Source organism: Dendropsophus ebraccatus, chromosome 4, assembly GCF_027789765.1.
Source record: "Dendropsophus ebraccatus isolate aDenEbr1 chromosome 4, aDenEbr1.pat, whole genome shotgun sequence".
Classification (NCBI taxonomy): Eukaryota; Metazoa; Chordata; class Amphibia; order Anura; family Hylidae; genus Dendropsophus; species Dendropsophus ebraccatus.
The window spans coordinates 84,972,315-84,998,976 of NC_091457.1; the positions used below are offsets into that span (position 1 = coordinate 84,972,315).

Below are 26,662 nucleotides of genomic sequence, written 5' to 3' on the forward strand. Positions count from 1 at the left end.
CCCATGATAAGTGTATATTGGTGATTCATATAACTTTTGGGGGGCAATATAATACTTTAATTAAAAATTTTGCCGGACTTCTCCTTTAATAAGAGTCATTGGTTGTTCAGTGGTGGTAATCAGGCTTCCCCGTATACGATCAAGGAAGCCTGATCACCAATACTTGAGGCCGGGACTCTGCGTCACAATGACAGTGAGCCCGGTTTACAGATTGATTAGTAAGGCCTGCGATCTGCAGAAAAGCGGATTCAATGTAATGTATATATACTACATTGATTCCTATAAGGAATCAGCATAGTGTATAATGTTGCCACCTAGTGGAGCAAAAAGAGTAATGTAGTGTGTCCCCTAGTGATCTGCCACCATACCCAAATAAACTGTGCCACTGTCCCCTCTAATGTACTGTGTAATTGTCCCCGCGAATGTACTGTGCCACTGTCCCCTCAAATGTAGTGTGCTACCGTTCTATCTGATGTCCTGTGCTACTGTCCTCTAATTATTGTTTCAAAATCTGTGGCTCTCCAGCTGTTCTGAAAGCTATAACTCCAATGGTGAGCTGTCAGCCGGACATGATTAGGATTGTAGTTCTGCCACAGGTTAGGGATTATCCTGTGGGGAGGGGGAGTGGGAGGAGGGGGATGGTCAACTCCTCTAATGCTACGTTTACATGGAGCGATAATTCGCCCGATCGTACGAATTTCGAAGTAACAATTTTTTTTTATATCGATCAGCGTTTAGATGGAACGATATATCGTACAGAAAATTCGTTTTGCGATCGCTTAAGCCTATCTCGCACATAGGTAAAATCTGTGAACGACTGTTTACACGGAACGATCTGTGAATTTTTTGCGAATGACGAATGACGATTTAAGAACATGTTCAAAGACCAAAATTAATAATTTCTTGCTCGATCGTTCGATCGTTCGCTGGGTTTACACGTACGATTATCATTCGAATTTGATCGTTATCGTGCAAATTCGCATGATAATCGTTCCGTGTAAACGCAGCATAATTTCCCCTTATCAGTCACTTGTATTTATTGCTGAAGGTTTAACCCTTACACTGCCTCCCTTTGAATCAGTTACCTGTGCAGGCAATGGAAGGGTTAAACCTATCTCTATTCCCAGTATAGGACCTATATTAGTATAGTGCCCCTTCTACATGGCCTATTATGCACTCATATGCAGCTAGGCTTCTGTATTGGTAGTCCAGACATTTAAATACATTACTATTTGCTGTGTATCCCCTGTATATACAGGGCAATATGCTACTGATAACAATAATTTATATGGCCGCCCAAAAAATCCAGTCAGCAAACAAGTGAGCATTTGCTCGCCTGTCAGCTGATCACTGGCCCTTTTATATCGCTATAGGGGAATGAGCGTTTTAAGGGCTTGTTCCCACATCCCATAAATTACAGGCCCTATGGGACAGGGAAGCCCTGTGATGGACCGTTTCCCCACCTGGCATGATGTATCAACATCGTGCCGGGAGCAGGGAAACTGTTTGAATGACGCAGGTCTTCTCTGTCCGTAGCGACCGTAATTTACGGATGTGGGCATAAGCCCTTATGGTGGGTTTACATAGAGAGATGACAGATTGTTTAAGCCAAAGCCAGGAATGGGTTTGAAAAGAGGCTAGATATCTGTCTTTCCTTTTTGACCTGTTCTCTGTTTATAGTCCATTCCTGGCTTTGGCTTCCAAGATCTGTCAGATAAATCTCTCTGTGTAAACGCACCATTAGGTATACTTAATGATAATCACACGTGTCTTGTGGTGCGTTTACATAGACAGATTATCTGACAGATGTTTGAAGCCAAAGCCAGGAACAGACTATAACCAGGGAACAGGTCATAAAAGAAAGACTGAGATTTTTCCTCTTATTAAATCCATTCCTGGCTTTGGCTTCAATAATGTGTCAGATAAATGTTTTTTAAAGTTTTGCCCTGTTGCCAAAATGGGCTAGAAACTGCCCTGCAACAGTATATGCAGACTTTTCTACTGCACTTTTATGATGTAAACAGCAGTAAATAATGTATGTCTCAGATTTATGTCACAAATGTGGTATAAACCTTGCCACACATGATCATCTGTTTTCCATTAAAGGGGTTATCCAGCGCTACAAAAACATGGCCACTTTCCCCCTACTGTTGTCTCCAGTTTGGGTGGGGTTTTGAAACTCAGTTCCATTGAAGTAAATGGAGCTTAATTGCAAACCGCACCTGAGCTGGAGACAACAGTAGGGGTAAAAGTGGTCATGTTTTTGTAGCGCTGGATAAACCTTTAACTTTCACTGAAAAGAAATTATACCATAACATATACACCTTATTGCATGTGCATTTTCATGTCTTAGGGTACAAACCCACACACCGTATACGCAGCAGATACGCAACAAATACGCAGCAGATTTGATGGTTTATATTTGATGCTGTGTTTAGTTATTTAGATCTAATCTGCTGCGTATTTGTTGCGTATTTGCTGCGTATTTGCTGCGTATCGCAGCAGTAAATACGCTGCATATACGGAGTGTGGGTTTATACCCTTAAGAAAAGAAACAAAATCTTAAATGTAATGTAATGTATGCATGCCAAACTGCCAAAAGCATTGAGTTGTATGCTGACTGATACCCTAACATATGCACACATGCTATACATTTTTACATAGTGAGAACAGTGCCTTATGTAATCCCATTTAAGCAGCAATGGCCTCTTGTGAGTGTCTTCCTTCAAGGCTGTAGATTCTTGGATGACGTACACATAATGCACATAAACATTCCTGCCATAGATTCCAGGTAAATAAACATTGCCTAGGTTGAAAGGTTCATGTTTTATTGCGTTTTATACCTGAAATTGCTCATTAGCTTCCATAAACCACTCCAGTAATTGGTCTTTTTGTGTTAATTTAGCAAGGGAAATTTCCTAATTTATTGTGAGGTCCAAAGTCTGAAGGCAAGTATAAGTCCTTAACTCCAGGAAAGGAATTTATGATGTCTTCAAGGTTAAAGGGTTCCCCAGAATTTTTTCTGTCTTTTTATTATCTATTAAACGCAATGAGGATTTAAAATAGATCACCACAATGTAATGTATTGAGTAAGAGCCTGACTGCTATCTGCCGCCTATAGTATAATAGTATATTTGTGGCCATCATGTGACCATCATCTATCACAATGACCATTGACATGCACTTTTGTTTTTCACAGGTGGGACTGCTCAGTGGTATAAGTCTCATTGTTGGAACAATTATTGGGTCTGGGATCTTCATCTCTCCAAAATCTGTTCTCAGAAACACAGGAGCTGTGGGGCCGTGTCTGATCATCTGGGCAGCGTGTGGAGTGATAGGAATATTAGGTAATAAATAAACCATAAAAGCTTTCCAGGCCCGAGATATAAGCCTTTTTGTTAATATGGTAATGAGTCTCAAGTGCCCAGGGGGTGTTTTACAGCACGGCAAGAGCCTAGGGTTAGCGGGACTATCTCCTTTTTATCACCACCTCCATTCCTGCTTGCTTAATTGACAGCCAGTTCGGAGGTGATAAATAAGAGGAGAAGGGCTGGCTGACTCTGGGCTCTTGCTGTACTGGGAAAAAACCCTGGGCACTTCAACCTCATTTACATATTAACAAAAAGGCTTCCATCTCCATGCTGGAAAGAATTATGGAGATAAAAAAATAAAAGGCTATGTTCAGAATCCTGATGACTAGCTTTATCTAGCCATTGACTTATTGGTACCCCTGTACCCCCTGGTACCTAGTTACCCCCTGGTACTAGTTTCTAACAGGCAAGTTTTGAACTGATTACAAAATGCAATCATATTTTTATATTTATTTTATTACATTTTCTTCCACTCTCTTTTATGTCTTTTATCTTTATGTCTCTCTTGCTCTCTCTGGTCTGCATGAGACAATTTTTAAAGTCACGTCCGATTTACCAAACTAATGGCCCTATTCCACGGAACGTTTGTCGTTCATAAATTCGCTAAAACGACCGCTCGTTAACGATTAATTCACGACTATATTTTGCGAACGACAACATATAACACGTGAACGATAACGATTACTTTGCGGTCGTTACATGCTCGTTTAAAACGTTCGCCGGGGTGATAATTTGAATACAACACACCTAGTTTTTCAACACATTGGGTGAACGATTTCACGATTTCTAATTCAACAAAACGATTAGCGAATTATCGTTGAAAGACTAACGATTTTTTTTCGACATGTTGAAAAACATTTTATAACGACTGAACGACGATTTTGCTGTAGTCGTTCGATCGTTTACATCTATTCCACGGAACGATTATCGTTAACGAGCGGTCGTTTTAGCGAATTTATGAACGACAAACGTTCCGTGGAATAGGGCCATTATTAATGGCCCTATTCCACGGAACGTTTGTCGTTCATAAATTCGCTAAAACGACCGCTCGTTAACGATTAATTCACGACTATATTTTGCGAACGACAACATATAACACGTGAACGATAACGATTACTTTGCGGTCGTTACATGCTCGTTTAAAACGTTCGCCAGGGTGATAATTTGAATACAACACACCTAGTTTTTCAACACATTGGGTGAACGATTTCACGATTTCTAATTCAACAAAACGATTAGCGAATTATCGTTGAAAGACTAACGATTTTTTTTCGACATGTTGAAAAACATTTTATAACGACTGAACGACGATTTTGCTGTAGTCGTTCGATCGTTTACATCTATTCCACGGAACGATTATCGTTAACGAGCGGTCGTTTTAGCGAATTTATGAACGACAAACGTTCCGTGGAATAGGGCCATAAGGGGGAAATATGTTATGTGTTAAAAGAGGCGTAGACTTGCAGAACAAGGGCATAATACCAGCACTCTATAAAATTTTGGTGTGGCCCCATCTAAAGTATGATGTTCAGTTTTGGGCACCAGCTCATAGAAAAGATGCCCTATAAATGGTAAAGGTACAAAAGTATGCAATTAATTTAACCCATTCTCAACTGCTCCACATAATTTAATTATACAAGTAAGGGAAGGGGAGTATGGGATAACAGCAGACTGCTCCATAAGGGTATGTGCACGCTGAGTTATTTTGACGGAATCCTCAGCTTGCGCCCGCTCGCGGACTCCGTCAAAATAACTCAGTGTGCACATACCCTTATGGAGCAGTCTGCTGTTATCTGCAGTAGACACCAGCTGTTAATGACCTACATCAGTGATCTAGTTGATGCCAGTCATTTATGCTGGGTTTACACGGAGCGATAATTCGCCCGATCGTACAGTTAATGATTTTGAAGTAACATTTTTTTTTATAACGATCAACGTTTAGAAAGTACGATATATCGTACAGAAAATTCGTTTTGCGATCGCTTAAGCCTATCTCACACATAGGGAAAATCAGTGAACGACTGTTTACACGGAACGATCGGCGAATTTTTTTGCGAAAGACAAACGACGATTTAAGAACCTGTTAAAAGATCAAAATGTATGATTATCGTTCGAATTCGATCGTTATCGCGAAAATTCGCCCGATAATCGCTTCGTGTAAACCCAGCATTAACCCCCTAAATCAACAGATCTAAGGGCTCTTTTACACAGAAAGATTATCTGACAGATTATCTGCCAAAAATTTGAAGCCAAAACCAGAAACAGACTATAAACAGAGATCAGGTCATACATGAAAACCTGAGATTTCTCCTCTTTTCAAATCCAGTCCTGGCTTTGGCTTCAAATCTTTTGGCAGATAATCTGTCAGATAATCTTTCTGTGTAAAAGGGCCCTAAGGCTTTTACCGCCGATAATTGTCCTGTGTAATAGAAGACAACAATCAGCCGTTATCAATCATTCATGACGGCTGATCGTTGTTTTCTATTAGGGTGCGTTTACACAGAAAGATTTATCTGACAGATTTTGGAAGCCAAAGCCAGGAATGGATTTAAAAAGAGGATAGATCCCAGTCTTTCCTTGATGACCTGATCCCTGTTTATAGTCTGGTCCTGGTTTTAGCTTCAAAGATCTGTCAGATAAATCTGTCTGTGTAAACGCACCATTTCACAGGATCATTATTGGCCGTAACAGCCGATAATCATTTCGTGTAACATTTCATTTCAACATGCTAAAAGACAAACGACTAATATAGCATCGATCTGCTGCCGTCGCTCTGCGGAACAGAAGCGGCGGCAGCAGCAGACTGCTGCTATCTGCTTTGGGCTGCCCAGACGATCTAGCGATCACCCGGGCAACCCCCCCCCGCGCACAGCTCCCGATGACACCCCCCCCCCCCTGCACTCACCTGCTCCCTGAGGATGCATGCAATAGTGCCGGTAGCGACCGGGGAACGAGAAGCAAGCGAGTGCTGACAGTGCTCGTTTGCTCCTCCCTGTCACCCCGTGTAATAGGGGCTTAAAGGGGTTATCCAGCGCTACAAAAACATAACCACTTTCTTCCAGATACAGCCCCACTCTTGTCTCCAGCTTGGGCGGGGTTTTTGCTGCTCGGTTCCATTAAAGTGAATGGAGCTTAATTACAAACTGCACCTGAACTGGAGACAAGAGTCATGTTGTCTCAAAGAAAGTGGCCATGTTTTTGTAGCACTGGATAACGCCTTTAAGTTAGTAGCATGATGATTTTACAAATCAATGCAGCATAATAGCATTAGATTGAAGTGTAAAAGATTGCTTCTAAAAGTCTCCAGTGGGGGGGGGGGGGGGATATTTTTAATAGTTTATAAAATTCTATTCTTAAATAAAAATTCAAATCACCGCCTTTTGCATATTAAAAAGCCTAAATTCTAGAAAACAATAAGGTTTGGTATCACCTCATGCAGAAAGTTTAGAACTATTAAAACTATGAATTATGCAATATTGAAGGGATTTTTTTTGTCAGATTTTTTTTTTCAGTTTTACTGTACATTTTATGGTTAAATTAAGGGTGTCAATGCAATGTAAAATTGGTCCCACAAAAAAACAAGTCTTCATATGATTCTGTTTATGGAAAAAATAGGACTGTTATGGCTTTTAGGACCCAAGAAAGAAAAAGCAAAAAACTAAAAAACAAAACAAAACAACATATCTGGTCTTGAAGGGGATAATAGGAGGCATGGAGCATCTTAGAGTAAAATAATTCAATTTTTTTAGTCTTGAGAAGAGGCATTTAAGGCGGACATAAGTACATCTTATTTAAGTATATAAATGTCCCGTACAAAAAATATGGTGAAGAGATGTTCCCTCAAAAGAAAAGGGGCAAAAGGTTCAGAATCTGGAAGTGACAAATCTGGAAAAGGAGAAAGTTTGCTAAATGAATGTATTTACAAAAATATTTAACTTGGCAAGTCCTTCAACAGGTGTGGTAAACTAAAGTGCACTGTGGGCCAAAATTGGACAAAGTCGCAGGCAAACCTTGATATTTATTGAAATGCGCGTGCAGCATATGACGTGAAGTATAGGAAGGTAGAGGGCAGAGTGAAGGAAAGCTCAAGAGAGACAATTAAGTCCCCGAATGGTGTCCCACATAGTAGCATAGTAGCCAGCCCTCCCAATAGTGTTCCACATAGTAGCCAGCCTTTCCAATAGTGTTCCACATAGTAGCCAGTCCTCCCAATAGTGTCCCATGTACTTGCCAGCCCTCCCAACAGTGTCCCACATAGTAGCCAGCCCTCCCAATAGTGTTCTATATAGTAGCCAGCCCTCCCAATAGTGTCCCACGTACTTGCCAGCCCTCCCAACAGTGTCCCATATAGTAGTCAGCCCTCCCAACAGTGTCCCATATAGTAGTCAGCCCTCCCAATAGTGCTCCATATAGTGGTCAGCCATCCCAAAAGTTGTACATATAGTAGTCAGCCCACCAATAGTGCCACATATAGTGGTCAGCCCACCAATAGTGTCCATTATATGGTAGTCAGTTCCCCAGTAGTTTCCTATATAGTAGTCAGACCCCCAGTAGTTCTCTCTCTAGTAATCAGCCTTCCAAACACTGCCCCATATAGTAGTGAGCCTCCCAAAGATGCACCATATAGTAGTCACCTGACCCCCCCCAATAGTGTCCCATATAGTAGCCAGACCCCCAATAGTCTCTCACATAGTAGCCAGCTCTCCTGATATTCTCCCATATAGTAGCCAAGCCCCACAATAGTGTCCCATATGCTTGTTAATTACTGCCCCAATATTGCCCCCACTGGGAGACTTGGATGGACTTACTTATCCTGGCTCCCATGCTGTGGCTCCTCCTGCTGCAGGATGCTCCTGTTACAGGACATTTGTTGACATCACCGCTGCCTGAGCCAAGACGCAACTCACTTCTAGGATAAAGGCTTAAAACTGCCTACAGCCTTGAAGATTGTGATATTGTTGTCCAAGCGGTCCGGACCACCTATATTATAATCAGCTGGAACATCAGCGAGCCAGCTCTAGGAGATCTCCTAATTTCCTTGGTTAGTCAAAAATAATGGCACCATGAGCCATAGTTTGACGTTCCTGCTCTACAAATTTAACAATGTTAGTTGCTATAAGAATACCCCTTTGTGGCTACACTACTGGAGTAAAATAACATGAATGTATATGTAGAAGTATAGAATCACAATCACTCACTTTTATCTACTCATACCCTTCTACTCCTCCTTGATTGAGCTTGATGGAAGTGTCTATATATAACAACCATATGGACTGTGTAACTATACCAGCCACGAGTTAGCATAGATTTCTGCCGTAACTCAGGGTTGCTAGGTGTTGCGAGGAGTGGGGTAGGTGTGGTGGTACCAACTAGGCACTTATCACAGTGGCCAGGAGTAGTGATGCCCACCCTGGGTACACTAACATTTGGCTTTGTAAAAGGCAGAACCAGATGTGTATGGGTGCAGAATAAGAACAGAGTCTAAATTTGCATATGTCTAGCACTTAACCAGAATAACTTTTACTTTATGAATCCTTCCAGAATTTTTTTTTATCTCTCCCCCTGCAGTGCGTTAGCGCATATAATCACCAGTGATGATCAGTTTTCTGTGGCATAGCTTCATTCCGGTCATGCGGCGCCATTCAAATCCCACGCACGTTCATGTCCCCGCTTTTCTGTCTCCATGTCGATTGAAGCCCGCAAGTCATGCTTTTCAATGCATTTTCTATAGCAGAGTGTGACTTCCAGACTTCAATCGACATGGAGACAGAAGAGGGGTCAGAAGAGCCGTGAAGTGAACACGTGCGGGATTTCAGTGGCGCCGCAGGACTGGAGCGAAGCTGCACCACAGGACACTGATAGTCGCTGGTGAGTATATGCGGGGGATACAGATAAAAAACATTTCCAGAATGCTTCTTTAAGGAATCTTCACTGCAATACAACTTAGTACTTTTGAAGGTGAACAGTGTGTTATAGATATAACACAAAGAATAATGTCTTTTCTCCTGATGGAAAACACAGAAGGATTACCTGTAGCTTGGGTGCTTGCAAAGTAGATAGAGAAGTAGCGTAGAGTAGAGTAGGTTAAGGGACTGTCTTAGGGACTGACTTGTGTAGAAGAAGCTCATACTCACGGTTAAGACTGAACAAGAAGAAGAATTTGCTAGAAGAGAAGAGCCCGCTTAGTGTTAGGTCTGGTAGTATGAGTCCCAGGTTTAAACAACTGGGTATATATAGCTAACTCCTCAAGGTTTTCTGAGTAGGTTGAATAGGTTTCATTGGAGTACTTCAGCTTATGCTGTTTGCTCCACTGCAGACTAATCCCTTTTTCTGAATCGTCTTTACTAGATCTGAGTTGGTTATGCCTGGCATAGGCAAGGTTTATTCAAGGTGACAGTTACCCCACCTGGAAAAAAGTACATGCTACATTCTTGACACATCCATCTTCTGTATCCACAGGTGCCCTGTGCTTTGCTGAACTTGGCACAATGATAACAAAGTCTGGAGGTGAATACCCGTACCTCATGGAGGCTTTTGGACCAATTCCAGCTTTCCTTTTTTCATGGTCTAGTGTTATAGTGATGAAACCTTCATCATTCGCTATCATATGTCTCAGCTTTGCGGAGTATGTGTCCGCGCCATTTTATCCTGGCTGTGAACCTCCACAAGTAGTCATTAAATGCCTGGCTGCTGCTGCCGTAAGTAAGTATGATCAGATAGTGTCAGAATGTGGTTGAATTGTCTGCTGCCAGTTAATTTTGGGCTGACAGTTGGTTATACCAGGGACATTAAAAATGTTTTCTTTTCTCTGGCAGTGACAATCACATTGGTGAACGCTATGAGTGTGAAGCTGGCGAGTTATCTGCAGAACTTCCTCACTGTGGCAAAAATGATTATCATCATCATCATCATTGTCAGCGGCATTGTCTTGCTAATACAAGGTTTCTTTTTTTCCATTTTAAAATCAGCTTTTCCCCCTAGAGGGGTGGTTTAGCTTTCCCTGCCTTGCATCTCAGCAGTAGAGTGAAATAATAACTCTTTCTGTCAGAAGCCAGCATTAGGGGGAACTTGTAGTATGCAAATTAGTACAATTAGCGTTTATAGCATGCATAGTTGATAGTATAATTAGCAAAAGTTAATATAATTAGTAGAACGTATCTAGAGTAATAACGAAGCGAAGCGCTTTGTTTCACTCAACAGATGGCTTTCAGGCTGCTGGTTTTGAACTCTGTTCCGGGTGCCTGGAAAAGCTGAATGCAGTCCTGGAAAACTTCCAGGACAAACATAAAAACGTGGCCACGTTTTAATCTGTTCTTTTTTTTAATTAATAATGGAAGTCAATGGAAAAACAAATCCAAACAGATTGCTCACAATTGCATCAGTTTTTTTCTTCTTCATGAAATGTATATATGTTAAAGCGACTCTGTACCCACAATCTGACCCCCCCAAACCACTTGTACCTTTGGATAGCTGCTTTTAATCTAAGATCTGTCCTATGGTCCGTTTCAGCAGGTGATGCAGTTATTGTTCTAAAAAATTTTGTGGGGTACAGAGTCGCTTTAAACGAAGTGCAAAAACACAGTCTGAACCCAGCCTTTTTGTTTTTGGCCACCTTACATCCCAGAAAAAAAAGAAAATTCCCATCTAGTGCAAAATCCTACAAAAAACAAAACAAAACAAAACTACAGCTCAGAGTGAAAAAAACACAGCTCAATAAATAGTTTCAGGATTCAGAATATGGCATGAAAAGCTTTTTTTTATTGCTTTCATTTTTTTTTATTTTTTTAAGGTAACTATAGAAATTGGGTATTGTTATTACACTCATCTGCAGGATAATGTCATTTTTACTGCACGGTGAACTCATCGCTCTATGGTTAGTAAAAAAAAGTTAGAAGGCGTAGAGGTAAAAATGAAAATGCATAACCAAAACAGGATAAGACTGGTTTCACACAGCCTTAAAGTTTAGCAATAACTGCCATGGCGTTTATTTGAGCAAAGATGCCCCTCTCCAGATGTTAGCTGTAAGTTGATGGCAATTTATTTACAATAAAAAAGGGTCTGTGTTTCCATTTCTAATGTGACTGTTCTAAATATTCTAAACTCTGGGTAACAAGCTAGATGTGGAACACAACTGTGAGGGCGAGGCATACTGTGATGGGCACTTAGATGAAGAAGCAACAAGAGCTCATTGAGAATTTCACTTCCACAGGAAATACTCAGAACTTCTCTAACAGTTTTGAAGGCTCCAAAATCACAGCTGGAGGGATCGGCCTGGCACTCTACAATGGTCTTTGGGCCTATGATGGATGGTGAGAACGTGTCTTCTTCTTTAATAGCCTTTCTCTATATCAGAACACACTACCTGTTTCCTTATACCTCCTGTGGTTATGAACAACATGTTGTACAGAGTGGCAATATATCTCTATAAGACTTACAGAGCCACCAACAGTCATAACCAGCAATAATAAATACTAAAAGCTAAAAGTGACCTATCAACTTTTTCCCTGTATTAAATTATGAAAGGGAGTGTTTAAAGGGGTACTCCAGCAAAAAGCTTTTTCCCAGTAATTGAAACACATTACAAAGTTATATAACTTTGTAAATATGCTTTAATCACCTATCTGCCCCCTTCCCTATCTTTTCCCCCCTCAATCTCCCACCAGGAAGTGGAGTAAACTCATTCTTACCTAATGACTGTTGATCCCAGGCTGCTCTGTGGGAGTCATTTTGTGACAATAAATAATCAAAATAAGCACCTGTGGAGAAGGAATTTTCTATCCAAATATCAAATTGGCAGATTTGTATTGGTGAAGACTTCAGAAGAGAAGGATTTAGGGGTAATCATTTGAGACAGTATACTTTTGTTGGGTCAATGAGAACACACTACCTGTGAATATCTGCCCTTTTGCTCTTAATTGTAAAACTATCCTAACATATTACTCTCAAGAGGCATAAAGTTTGGGAAATAATACCTTAGATGCTTGCAGCATCCAGGCTAAATGTTGCACTTAATTTTCCCTTCACTGAAATCCATTTTGTAGCCTTAGCTTATTTCAGAAAGGAGCTCCTCCTGACTAAAAAAAACAAACAAACACCCAGTGCCTGGTTACCTGAACTCTCTGTCATACAGCTACCTTTTTACAGTGCTTACCCTCATATCCCCATTTTGAAACATGGACACTTAGGGCCTATTAAACGGAGCAATAATTGTCTGAATCAGGTAATAATTTTGACGATTTTTGCTCAGTGTAATAGAGAGAACTATCATCCGGTTAAACAATCATCGGCTGATTGTTTGTTTCTTTAGGTCCAGACCTAAAATCAGCAGCGTTGGGCGCGCATTGCTATGTGTAATAGCAATGCGTGGCCGACGGCTGATGAGTGTAGGGTAGTGTTTACTTACCTTACCACGTTCTCAGATATCCTTGGGCCTTCCTAAGTCTCTGTAGTTGCAGCTCTGCCTTCTGTTCCGTTCTCTGCACTGACATCGGCTGCTGCTTCTCCCCTTCCGACCTGACCGACCACCCAGGACCCCTCACCGGGCCGCCACTGAGCTTCTTTAAGCTCCCGTTGAATGGCACTGGGTGGTCTGGAAGCTGCCAGCGGGAACATCAGCTTGCCGCTTTCCTTCTCCCGCCTCTTTCTATCCACCTCCTCCCTCACCTCCTCTCTCCCCCCCTTTACCTCCTCTCTCCCTGTTACCTCCTCTCCCTCGTCCACCTCCTCCCTCTCCATCTCTCTCCCCCTTTCCAGCATCACCTCCTCTTCCCTCTCTCCTATGCGCTCCCTTTTTGTGTTGGGGGGGGGGGGGAATGGTGGGCATTATTATAGGGGCTTAGCAGGGCAGGAGGCATTACTATGGGGACATACCAGGTGAGAGGGCATTTTCTATGAGGGCAGAAAAGGGAAGGAGCATCATTACTATGGGCGCACAGCAGGGAGCATTATTACTATAAGGGGACAAAGCAGGGAGCATTATTACTATAAGGGGACACAGCAGGAGGCATTATTACTTTATCAAGGGCACAGCAGGGGGACATTATTACTATATGGAGGCACAGCGGGGGCATTATTACTATATGGAGGACACAGCAGGGGGCATTATTACTATAGGGGCACAGAAGGAGGCCACAGCAGGGGGCATTATTACTATAGGGGCACAGAAGGAGGCATTATTATTATATGCGTGTCATAGAAGAGGATATTATTACTATAGGGGATCTTAAAAACGGGGGAAACTCACATACCAACTAATTTTACTGCGCATGACACTAAATAACAGAATTACTACTGTATAATTCCCAATAGCTAGGGAAAAGGGAAGGAAGTTAAAGGAAAGTGCAGAGCCTACTGTAAAATGTTTTTCTGTCCGGTTCTCTGGCAAGAGATGAATTGTAGCTTAAGAAATCATCATGGTGGTCTAGGCTGGATGGAGAAAAAAACATGGGAAGGTATGTGACTACATAGGGAGATATCTGGCTGCATGGGGGAAGGTATCTTGACTACACAGGGGAAGGTATCTGGCAATGATGGGTGAGTTATCTGTTTGCAGGGGGACATATCTAGCTCTATGGCACATATGTGTCAGTAAGAGGCATATCCAGCTTCAGGGGACAAATCCGTCTGGAAGAGACATATCTCGCTACAGAAGAAATACCTGTCATTAAGAAATTTATCTGATTGCAGAGGGCATGCCTAGCTACAGACAGCATATCTGGCTGCAAGGGGGATATCTGACTCCAATGGGCACATCTGGCTGGGGGCATATGTGGCTAAGGGCACATATGTCTCCAGGGGCATACCTAGCTGAAAGGGGCAAATCATGCTTACCTGTTCAAGCTTCTGCCTGCTTCTCTGGCTCCCCGCTCACTGATGGCCTGCTCAGCCAATTAGTGCACTGTCCCGCCCCAACCTCTGATTGGCTGAGCAGAGTGTCAGTGAGCCGGGAGCCAGAGAAGCAGGTGGGAGTATGTACAGCTGTATTTAAATGCCATGTGAAGCCCATCATTGGTGGTCTCGAGGACAGATTGCCCTTCTCCCCCATCATGTGATCTCTGAAGTGCTATCCCTTTAACTTACCCAGATGGCCCTCAGTGTTGGAATGATGCTAGTCCTCTGGGCTTCTAATTAATGTATATGTAAAAAAAAAAAAAAAAAAAAAAAAAAAAAAAGTGATTTTATTAATAAAAAGTTCCTTCCCCTAATAAAAGTTTGCCTCCCCCCTTTTTCCCATCTTATAAATAAAGATAAGTTAATAAACATATTTGGTATCGCTGCATGCGTAATTGCCTGTATTTGCACAAAAAATAAGGCTAATGTGGGTCTGTAGGTGAAAAAATGCAAGCGCTATGGCCTTTTAAACACGAGGTGGAGAAAACTAAAGAGCAAAAAAGAAATTTGGCCTGGTCATCAAAGGGTTAAAGAAGTTATTGGGACAGCAAAAAAGGTCCTACCTTTTCTGGTCTCCAGCACTGCCTCTCTGTGCTGATCACTTCTGCAGATGAGAGGGGGGTGGGGGCATGTTGCAGAAGCTACGGCCATTGCATGGAGGCAATGCAGTGACATCGGTAATATCGGGCAGCTATTGATGACTTCCTGCACCTTGCTCCTGCCTCCCCCCTTGTCTGCAGAAGTTATCAGCGCAGACAGACAGGGGGAGGAGGAAGTGGAGCGCTGGATAGCAGTAGACCTTTTCTGCTCTCTGTATAACCCCTTTAATGGGCTTTCACTAAAATAGTTTCATCATGACAAATGGCAAGACAGTTTACTCTATTCATTGATACCCCTTAATTTTGGAAGTCAGTGATACCTCCTAATTTTTTTTAACCTTCCATTCATGTTGCACATGTAAAATTGTAATGTATCCTGGAAAATAATCCACTAATAGTAAATAATTAAAAATATTCCACTGCCCATGGCCAGCAGAGGAGGTACTCCTAGAAGGTCTTTCCTATAGTATTGATGTATGATCTATGTCTAAAAGAAGTGGATCTTCCAAGTGAAATGTCTCATACATGAAGCACAGCATTACCTGTGGCAGTGATTAACCTTCAATCTGTTTTAGTGGAAATTTATGCTTTATAGAAGAGCCAATTGGTGTCTCCATAGTTTCTACCCAATAATTCCAATGTGATCAGAACCGTATTGACATCTGTGAATTATGCTTCTCTCTTTAGGAACCAGCTCAATTATATTACAGAGGAGCTTAAAAATCCATACAGGTAAGATGCAGACGCAGCTGATTTATTACAGACAATTTTTAGCACAGAAGGGATTTAAATATTGATTTCAGTAGTATATATGTATAGTTTACTTCCAGTAGAAAATTAAGAGGATGGGTGTAAAGGATTTCTGTATATTTAACATACACAACACTGCTTAACATACAGTGATCATGATATAATACAGTAATAATGATATTAATAACATTGATTAAGTCCTTGATATGGAGGGATAAAGACATACGTTTGCAGAGCTCCCTAACCAGGACAGAACCAAGAGACTTATGTTACATAGCATTTCTTCACTCCCTATGTATCACACCGATTCAGATCTTAGCCACACACAATATTTAGTGGCCAAGCAGCATCCTCTTCTGTGGACGGTCTGGTCTTCCTGTGGCTACCATAATGGCCACCACTCCTGCAATGCTGGCACCATTAAATGACTGCCTAAGTCTCCCTTACCCTGGACATCTCACAGTCTCCCTTAAAACCATCATTTAAAAAAGGAGATGTGCTGTGTGAAGGCTCAGTTGATGAGTAGAGATAATCGAAGACTGGAAAATCTTAGGTTCTCTCGAACTCGAACCTTGTCGAAAGCATCAGGAATCAAATACGGAAGGTTTAACAAGGTTCAAGTTCTATAGAACCTAAGATTTTCCAATGTTCGATCATCTCTATTGATGAGTGCTGATCACAGAGATCGGCACATACTATTCTCTTCTTGTTGGCCTGTGTTAAAGAGCCTTTAGAACAAGGGTTCATGATCTCCCAACTGGTCCAGCAGATTTATACCCAGTAGGCAATACAGAGGCAAAAATGTGTTCCTGTTCCCTGAAGTGAAGTTGATGGAAACTAGGTCTAGAGATCAATGTTGGCATTTCTACTATGAAGAAAAGTGTGGTTAGCCTGATTGACACAGTAACTATGGATAGTCCACATAGAAAAAACCGAGGACCCGATGGATTTACCTCAAACTTTTTATAAATGTTTATAGAATAACCGATTAATTAATTCCCTGTCTCATAACTCCCCTTGCCCCTTCAATCTCTGAAAGAACCTATCTATGTCCTTCCAAAACCAGGACCCCACAACAACAACCATTTTACAGACCTCATTAATTTTGATAAATAGTTTTCCAAGGCATTGATAAAAAGGTTACGGCCCTATTACACGAAACGATTATTGGCCGTACGCAGCCGATTTCCAAACTCTCATTCAAAGATGATAATTCTTATAAAAATGATTTATCTTTGGGCAGAGAAATGCCCAAAATGAACATTGCCCCTCTTTTTCTTTATATATTTCAGGCTGTCTTACTTCTTCGCCATCTTTATTTTCAAAACAAATTATGTTTTTGGTTTTTTTTTTAATTATACATTTTTTTTATTGTTCCAAAAACAAAACCACTAACAGATACAGTAACACATTAAATAAAGAAGTCAGAGGAAATAGCATATACTATCATCCACACCCTCTCTAGTTGGTGTTACCTCCTTTTCAGTATATTCATTTGTTTGAAAACCAAGGCAAGGCTATCCAACAATTTCCATTCAACAGTTCCCAGAAGGCAGGTCTGGTTTCACCGGTCCTACACACCCTTTATTATATTACTGGACTCTATACCAACTTTATTCTGCCACCCTGCTCCTTGCCATATTCTACTTTAACTCTCAATGGGTGCCCCTTTTTATCAGATTACCAGAAGGGAAGAAACGAAATTACCAAAACAGGGTCATCACCATCCATTCTTCAGATTCATTTCTCCCCATCCCATTATATAAATATATATACATATATATATATATATATATATATATATATATATATATATATATATATACACACATATATATATATATATATATACACACTTTTTTTTCCCCTTTTTCCTATATAACTTTTAGCCTCCCATTCATATTTCATCTTCTTGACCCAGGTCAAAGTTACTGGCCTCCCACCTGGACCCCCCTCGACCTATCGACGGGCAATCCTGATGAGTACCCCCAACTCTTCCCAGTCCACATCCAAAAGGACCGCACCGTTCTCTGCTTAATTGCGGCCCGCGTAGGGTACCTAACTGGAATTCCCATTCGACTCCACAGGTCTATATATAATGGAACCCCATGAGCCGAGCAGGTCCCCTGTCCATACATTCTGAGGCTTCCCTATCTTTGTCTTTAGATTAGGTTATTGTGTACCCGCTCTTAATCATCATCAGATACTACTATCCATCATTCATACATCCTGTCATTCACATTCTACCCTGTTCACCACTCCGGCCCTCTCTTTCCCTTACCTACCTACTGCTACTTCCTACTATTTTCTGGGGCTTATGTCACCTAATTAATCTCCCCTCATTTATATTAATATAAATCCGGTTCCACCAATCCTGCCCTCTGTTTACATCTATTACTTTAACCTTGCTTAACCTTGCTTTAACTAAACCTCCCCACCCCCCACCCACCCCAAAACAAATTATGTTTAGTGCAGTGAGGATTGACAGGCACTAACCAGTCTCTATTCCCTGTTAGTCATCCCCACACTGCATGCAGTGACTTGTCAAGAGCGCCTCCCCACCAAGATGACTAGTTTCTGCCCCTCTCCTGTCCTCACATGGGGCATTAAAACTTCTTTCCCTCTCGCTGTAAAGCTACGGCCGCATCTTCGTGCTCATTGGTTTCCTTTAAATTGTTATTTATCTATGCATACTAAACTGGCAGCTTCATACTAAAGTAAAACAATAGGAGGAATTGTTCCTTGCTTTCCTACGGCCGCAGCTTCGTGCTCATTGGTTCCCTTTAAATGGTTTGTCTATGCATACTAAACTGGCAGCTCCATACTAAAGTAAAACAAGCTGTTCCTTGCTTTCCTTGACTTCAGTCTCCCGACCACTCACATTTGGTACCTCAGACTACTAATGAAACGTGCCTCTCAGAGATATGGTTCTCTTTATATCCAATAGCTCAGTCTTACCATTCTTCAATAACCCAGCCTTTTTAACTGGCCTTTGGTTTATGGGATGGGGAGGAGTGGATGACCCTCACACCTCACCGTATCATCTCAGGAGCTCCCAACCTCAAATTTCCTGACATGCAGTCTAATTTTCCAACATCAGTTGTTTATGGTTGGAATACACAAACTTACCTGTCACTAGAAAAAAACATTTCTTTTTTTACTGGTCGGGGTCTAAGTTTTCAGGCTGTGATCAATCAGAAGAGTGAGTGGGAAGATGGGTGGCTGTCCGTTCTATGTCTGTGTGAGATCTCAACATGCAATATCTAGATGAACCCTTCAGCTTGATACACCAATAATTACAAAGTCTTACTTGATTAAAGTGAATCAAGTAAAACAAAATTCATCACCAATTATGCAATTTCCACCTACATTAATGGCCAAAAGTTTTGAGAATGATACAAATATTAATTTTTACAAAGTCTACTGCTTCAGTTTTTAAAATGGCAATTTGCATATACTCCAGAATGTTATAAAAAATGACCAGCTTAACAGCAATTACAGCCTAGAAAATTAACTTTATTCCCCAAAACACACTGAACATCATTGTAGCCCTCGCTTAAAAGGACCAGCTAACATCGTTTCACTGATTGCTCCATTAACACAGGTGTTGTTGAGGACAGGGCTGGAGATCAATCTGTCATGATTAAGTAAGAATGACACTACTGGACACTTTAAAAGGAGGCTGGTGCATGGTATCATTGTTTCTCTTCTGTTAAACATGGTTATCTCTAAAGAAACACGTGCAGTCATTATTGCACTGCACAAAAAAGGCCTAGCAATCGCCAGGACCGTCTCTTAAAAGTGTTTCAGCTGCGGGATCGGGCTACCAGCAGTGCAGAGCTTGCTCAGGAATGGCAGCAGGCAGGTGTGAGTGCATCTGCACGCACTGTGAGGCGGAGACTCTTGGAGCAAGGCCTGGTCTCAAGGAGGGCAGCAAAGAAGCCACTTCTTTCCAGAAAAAATATCAGGGACAGACTGATATTCTGCAAAAGGTACAGGGAGTGGACTGCTGAGGACTGGGGTAAAGTCGTTTTCTCTAATGAATCCCCTTTCCGATTGTTTGGGACATCTGGAAAACAGCATTTTTAGGAGAAGACGAGGTGAGCGCTACCACCAGTCTTGTCTCATGCCAACTGCAAAGCATCCTGAAACCATTCGTGTGGGGTTACTTCTCAGCCAAGGGAATCGGCTCTCTCACAGTCTTGCCTAAAAAAACAGCCATGAATAAAGAATGGTACCAGAATTTCCTCCAAGAGCAACTTCTCCCAACCGTCCAAGAGCAGTTTGGCGATCAACAATGCCTTTTCCAGCATGATGGAGCACCTTGCCATAAAGCAAAGGTAATAACTAAATGGCTCAGGGAAAAAAACATAGAGATTTTGGGCCCATGGCCTGGAAACTCCCCAGATCTTAATCCCATTGAGAACTTGTATTCAATCATCAAGAGACGAGTGGACAAACAAAAAACAACAAATTCTGACAAAATGCAAGCATTGATTGTGCAAGAATGGACTGCTATTAGTCAGGATTTGGTCCAGAAGTTGATTGAGAGCATGCCAGGGAGAATTGCAGAGGTCCTGAAGAAGAAGGGTCAACACTGCAAATATTGACTTGCTGCATTAACTCATTCTAACAGTCAATATAAGCTTTTTTTTTACTCATAATATGATTGCAATTATATTTCTGTATGTGATAAAAACATTTAACAAACACACATAAAAACCAGAGGGCAGCAGATCATGTGAAAATATAATATTTGCGTCATTCTCAAAACTTTTGGCCATGACTGTACAACATCAAAGTAACACTTAGACTGGGAGGTCCCGTTCAGCCAGGACAAGTCTCAGATATGAGATGAGGCCTCTGTCATGGCTGTGAGATGTCCCTGCCTCTATACTTCAGTAAAACTTACATCCATGTATAATAGGAAACCGTGCGTTGCTTATTGTCTTATCTTAAGACAAAGGGGGCCTTAACATGCCCGCCATAAGATTGTATAACCTTGTTTGTCTTGAGACATATTATTAATTGGTTCAGGGGGAATGGGCGATTCTCCAGTGTGGCTTTAGAGGTGGCATTGGCTGCTCCATGGCCACTAGAGATGAGCGAACCGGGTTCGGGTTCGAGTCCATCCGAACCCGAACGTTTGGCATTTGATTAGTGGCGGCTGCTGAATTTGGATAAAGCTCTAAGGTTGTCTGGAAAACATGGATACAGCCAATGACTATATCCATGTTTTCCACATAGCCTTAGGGCTTTATCCAAGTTCAGCAGCCCCCGCTAAACAAATGCTGATTGTTCGGGTTCGGATCGACTCGAACCCGGACCCAGCTCGCTCATCTCTAGTGGCCACCTCTAATTGCTGCCTGGAAATCAGTTAGGACTTCCTTTAAGTTGTTGTTTCAGGGCAGTAAATTCATGGGGCTGTGGGACCATGTTGAATTCCCGGAGGGTAGGGCAAATAAGTTATTATTAGATTGGAAATCGAGGAGTCTACTTGCAGTACAGGACATTCTTCATGAAACTGAACTTAGGTTGCTTACGCTTCCTGAGCTACAACTTAAAAAGGGGATGGGCCCGGGACATTTCCTCCCATGCTGTCAGGTGACATCCTTTCTACTCTCGCAGCTTAGGAACTGGTCGAAGGAGATTAGTGTCAGGCTGTTGTATAGTTATGTGGTCAGTGAAGAAGCCTCTCTCTCTTTTCTCTATCACGACCTAAAGAGGGATGCCCTGGTCCCAACTTCCCCATCTATGTTTGAGTATTGGGAGAGGAAGTTAGGGGTGACTGACCTTGCTGACATGATCCTTAAGAGGTGGTGGAGGTTTGTAAGGCTGTGGTTAAGTGATGGGAAAGGCACTTTTAAATTATCCATCATGCCACATATTGGTTCTTATTACCTAGGTCACCTACTAATCCAGACTGAAATGTCAGGCCCCGGGTACTGATCTACAGCATGGGTTGTTGAATGTTGATCAAATTGATTTTGCACATCTCTCTCGAGGATAAACCTATGTCTTACGGGGCCTTTACACAGAGAGATTTATCTCAATCTCAATCTTTCCTTTATGACCTGTTTATAGTCTGTTCCTGTCTTTGGCTTTATAAATCGGTCAGGTAAATCTGTCTGTGTAAATACACCATTATGCATAATATAATCCTGGTTGCAAAATGATGCCTTTTGGACAAGTGGTTGCAACCCTCCCTTCCAGCAGTCTCAGAGGTTTGGGGGCAAATAAAATATAACCTTAGAATGGATCAATTAGACACAGAACAACAAAAAGAGAAAAAAGTGCGGTCCTTTATTAAGAAATGGAAATCTTGCGCATTTCCTAAACCGGCAGAAATTGTGCAAGTTATGAAGCAATTTTGTTTTACAGTGGTATTTGAAGGCAGACCTGACTGGCAAATGGAAACTTCCCTCTGAGTAAAGGTGATGCCACATGCCCTTTAGCTGGGACATGTAGACTGTTACGATTATTCTGATTATACTTGGATTAGAGTGGTGCTGGGGGGGCCTTCTCGCGAGCATTGGGGCAGTTGGGTGGGCGGAAGGGGTTTTGAGTTATATGTTTCTTCGAAATCATTCTGTATGAGGGTACGTGCTCGCTTCGGAAAATAGACGCAAAATCCGTTGCGAAATCTGCTGCTCACGCCCACTTGTGGACCAAGGCAGGCGTGTGCGTCTCCGTCCGTGTCATAGATTCCATTCTATGCACAGACGGATTCCGTAGTCTGTCCACAGAATGAACACGCTGCAGCCCGAGAGCAGGCGCCAGCGGCGGATTCCGCAACAGATTTTCCATCTATTTTTCGAAGTTTGCACATACCCTTAGAGCAGTCTGAGGGTTCGGTCCTGTGTGCTGTATTCCTGTTTGTTTGGAATATCTCAAGTCTTCAAATGCTTTTTTTTTGTAGAGGGCTTCTGAGTGATACAACTGGTATGATGTTAAAAGAAATTTTGAAAATCTAATAAAAATATATTTAAAAAAGAAACTTACATCCATGTAACATCCTTACCTGAGAGATACAAAGTTACAATCAAGCAGTGTTGACATGCTCAATGTTCAAGGTTGTCAAGGTCAGACCACTCGTGAGGTACTGGCCAGGTGCCCTGAATTACCTCAGTTTACTCCATAAACATTAACTGGATGGAATGTCTTATCTACTTGGTGGCATCTTGCGTTACCTTCATATAATTTACACACAACATGAGGGCATATTAAGATATATATAATAAATTTACTGCAACATTACACTCAAGATGTAGAACTATGTACCAGAATGTGTAAGGTCAATGTGCATGCGCTGACACCTAGTGGTAACTTTTTTTAGTACATCATATGTTTTCAATTAGAAAGTTTGTCAAACAGAAATATGTTTATCATTTTTACAGGCTAATATTATTTCTATTTTTTTTTGTGTGTGCAGGAATCTTCCTTTAGCCATCATATTTGGGATCCCTTTGGTCATGGCCTGTTATCTGCTAATCAATATTGCCTATTACACTGTAATGACCCCCACTGAGCTTCTTCAGTCTCCAGCTGTTGCTGTGGTAAGTGGTCCAGGCTAGGACTTTGCTTCCCCTTTGGTTCATCCAATATGCAATGTGGAAATCCTATAAATTCAGTGGTGTAGATTTACTGTTACAAAAAAAAACCTGGGGTCCATACTTTGTACCACATTTATTATGTTCTTTAGACACTTTTTTTTACTTCGCTCAGCAAGTGTGTTTTAGTTGAAAGGAGACATGGCTTAGCAGTAATATAGAATGGCTCAAATAAGACATTGTTTGCCAAAACTGCAGCATAAAATAGGCCAACTAATAGGTGTCTAACCACGTCTGATTTATCAAACACCATGAAGGCACAGTACTAACTTATGGTGCATTTACACAGAGAGATTTATCTGACAGATTTTTGAAGCCAAAGCCAGTAACAGACTATAAACAGGTCATAAAGGAAAGATTGACATTTCTCTTCTTTTCAAATCCATTCCTGGCTTTGGCTTAAAAAATCTGTCAGGTAAATTTCTCTGTGTAAATGCACCATAATGTCTAAAAGACATTACATGCCCTGACACCTTGCTGTAAACTGGATCAGATCTCTTAGATCAGTGCTCATGTACAGAGCCTATTACATGGCTCGATTGGCAGCCATTGATTTTTGTATGGATCAAAAAATCCTGACCAGGCAATGAACAAGCACTTGCTCTCTGTTACATAATATCAGACTGTTCCCAGATAATCATATTCTATTATTATTAATTCCCAGATAATCATATTTTTTTATTATTAACTATTTTATTCTCTGGTACAAAGAGTCAACACCCCTCTAAGCTCCTAAACAGCTGCAAGCTTCCCCCCATGAGTCCTGGCTAAATATAAGGTTCTGGCCACCACAAATTGTAGCTCATCAGTGTCCGGGAGAATGGCTACATAGCCAAGGATACAGGCACAAGGAGAAGCAAAAGCATCAGTCCAGTCAGTGCCAAGGTGGTCCTAAAAACTGATGTAGTGTACAGTTGTATAGTATAGGACCTGAGGGAAGCACTGCATGACAGTGAGATTCAAGGAACATTAAAGAGTGAATTCTAGTCACACAGGTTAGGCCTGTACTAGGCATTACCATTCAGAACTGGAGACCCCAGGTTGTAGTCACACATAGGCAGTATCAATCACATACTGTAACTATTTCATAGACTGGATTGTGAGCTGCTAAGAACAGGAGATAAACAGTCATAATTACAAATCACAGCAGAATGCTTAGGTTGGGATATATATTGTAAGCTTTACGTAATCTGTCTTGCAGACCTTTGGAAATCGTGTTTTGTATCCAGCAGCCTGGATGGTTCCCTTGTTTGTGGCATTTTCAACCCTGGGGTCTGCAAATGGAACCTGCTTCACCGCTGGCAGGTAGGTGATAACTGCTGCCTACACCAGGCACAAGAGACCATTGCTCATTCATTCTATATTCTATCCCGGTTGCATATCATAGTCTGAATATTGCCAAGTTAAATCTGTGGGAAAATTGGGCAATAGTTATGACCATAGTTCCCAAAGATTAAACCTGCCTAGTTATTTAGTGACGCAGGATTGAGAATTTATCAATGCATAACTAGGTGGACTCACTGTTCAGGGTTCTGGAAAAGCTGGATAACAGCCATTAGAAAGTGTTACAGTACAAAAAATAAAAATATTGCTGTCACATAACAGTGCCCACAGACCAACACAAACACAAAACTTAGTTGTTTTAGGACCCACCAGCTACTGTCATACACGTGACCTACTGACCGCTGCCAGACACACAAACACAAGACTTTGCTGGCACCATCCTGCCTGTTACATTATAGGGGAGACAGAGGCCCCTAAAAATGTACCCCTCACAAGCAAACACACCCACATGGTAGAGTAAGCCACACATACGGCCGCACACACTTCTTCACAGAGCTAACTAGGTTCGGGTACAAGACAAACCATCAAACTTTTAGGTTCAGTGCATACAAATTTACAGTACTTGGGTTACGAAAGATGGCTAACCAAAGACATACAGAAAAGCTAACAATTATAATAACTAAATGGAAAAATAAGAAAGTTCGGATACCTAGCATAGAGCTACATTGTATAGGTCCTTCCCAGGGGACTGGGCATAGAAAATGGTGCACAAACCAATTTGATTGGATCTCCAACTTTGTGGCACTGAAAATTCTTACAGAAGTCTATCTAATTCTTTCTAAGGGGCTGGCCTGATGGGCTTCACCTCACATCTCTGACTCTTTATTACCCATGCTGCCTCCCCTTCAGCCATCAAGAGAACATGCCTGAACATATCAAAATAATACATACCGGGTGCCCTGGTAAAGATATGGGCCCCAGCCCTTCTTCATAACTGATGATTCATATGTCACCGATTCCTTTTATATCAGGCACAATATGCCCTGGACCTTCGGAACATGAGATCCCTTTTATGTGATGACGAGGACAGGTTGACAGACCATGTTTGGACCTGTGATGTCCCCATCATACCCGAAGCTATGAATCTGGTTTTGTAGCTAACCGTTTTATTTGGAGCAAGTTATGGAAGATTCCATATTCTTGTCCATTTTCTGACAGAGATTCCCTGTGCTGGTCATGGAGTCAGCAGGTCTGTCTAAAGGTGTCTGGAAGGTGCGACAGCCTCCTTGGCAGTTCCATGCTAGCTGACCCTTGGAGAGTGCAGTTTGGTTTTCTCCAGAAGGTGATCAGAGACAACCGACTCTATGCTAACCAACATTGAACACTATCAATCCATGAATCAGCCCCTATGTGAAGCCAAAAGTTTTACAGAGGTCTACACCAAAAATAGTACACTAATATATGAAATACTGTATATGGTGTAAATATACATAAAAAAGCACACCATATATATATCACTTAAAACCTTATATGAATACAAACAAGACTGTCCATATTCTTCACAATTGCAATTTAAATTCTTTTTTCTGCTGTATGCTTAATTGACAACATTTTACAGACCTGTAATATACACAAAAACACAGTGTGAATTGGCCGTAGGCGCTTTATATTTTCTTTTTATCTTTTTTATATTTTTATATTTTATATTTAACTTTTTGCCTTCCTCTTAAGGTTAAGATGTACTCATGAGTTTCCCTGAAAATAAGCAGTGTCTTATATTAATTTTTCTCCCACAGATGCGCTAGGTCTTATTTTCAGGGGATGACATTTTCTATGAAGTATTTAAATGTCACATGCACAGCAGGGCCAGAGCGTATAGTATGGTGGCTTCCCTCCACCAGAGGGCGCTTACTACAGCACACTTGTACAGCACAGCAGGGACAGCGTACAGTATGGCTGCAGGCAACAGATTAATGGTAGATGACCCCATCTTGCTGTAGGGGACAAGGGGGATGGTGGCAGGCGATACCTTCCCTACACATTTACAAGTAATGGCTGTGGAAGGGAGCATTGGGGTTGGGGGCAGGTGACGGTCTTCAATCCTGCATGCAGCAGCTCTGAAACAGACGGTGAAGGTAGGGGACACCGGGGGCAGGCT

The 26,662-nt window shown here is 41.6% G+C and overlaps 1 protein-coding gene across 2 annotated transcripts in view; it reads left to right on the forward strand.

Annotated features, from left to right (window-relative positions):
* Positions 1–26,662, forward strand: part of SLC7A9 (solute carrier family 7 member 9) — a 67,016-nt gene that overhangs the window by 14,791 nt on the left and 25,563 nt on the right. Inside the window, exons 3-9 of one of the 2 annotated variants that reach the window (XM_069966186.1) lie at positions 3,200–3,347; positions 9,831–10,073; positions 10,187–10,312; positions 11,581–11,680; positions 15,548–15,592; positions 23,043–23,166; positions 24,422–24,525. In XM_069966186.1, coding sequence (XP_069822287.1) covers positions 3,200–3,347; positions 9,831–10,073; positions 10,187–10,312; positions 11,581–11,680; positions 15,548–15,592; positions 23,043–23,166; positions 24,422–24,525 — 890 coding nt within the window. The remainder of the gene's footprint in view (positions 1–3,199; positions 3,348–9,830; positions 10,074–10,186; positions 10,313–11,580; positions 11,681–15,547; positions 15,593–23,042; positions 23,167–24,421; positions 24,526–26,662) is intronic. The other variant, XM_069966187.1, reaches the window with a different exon arrangement.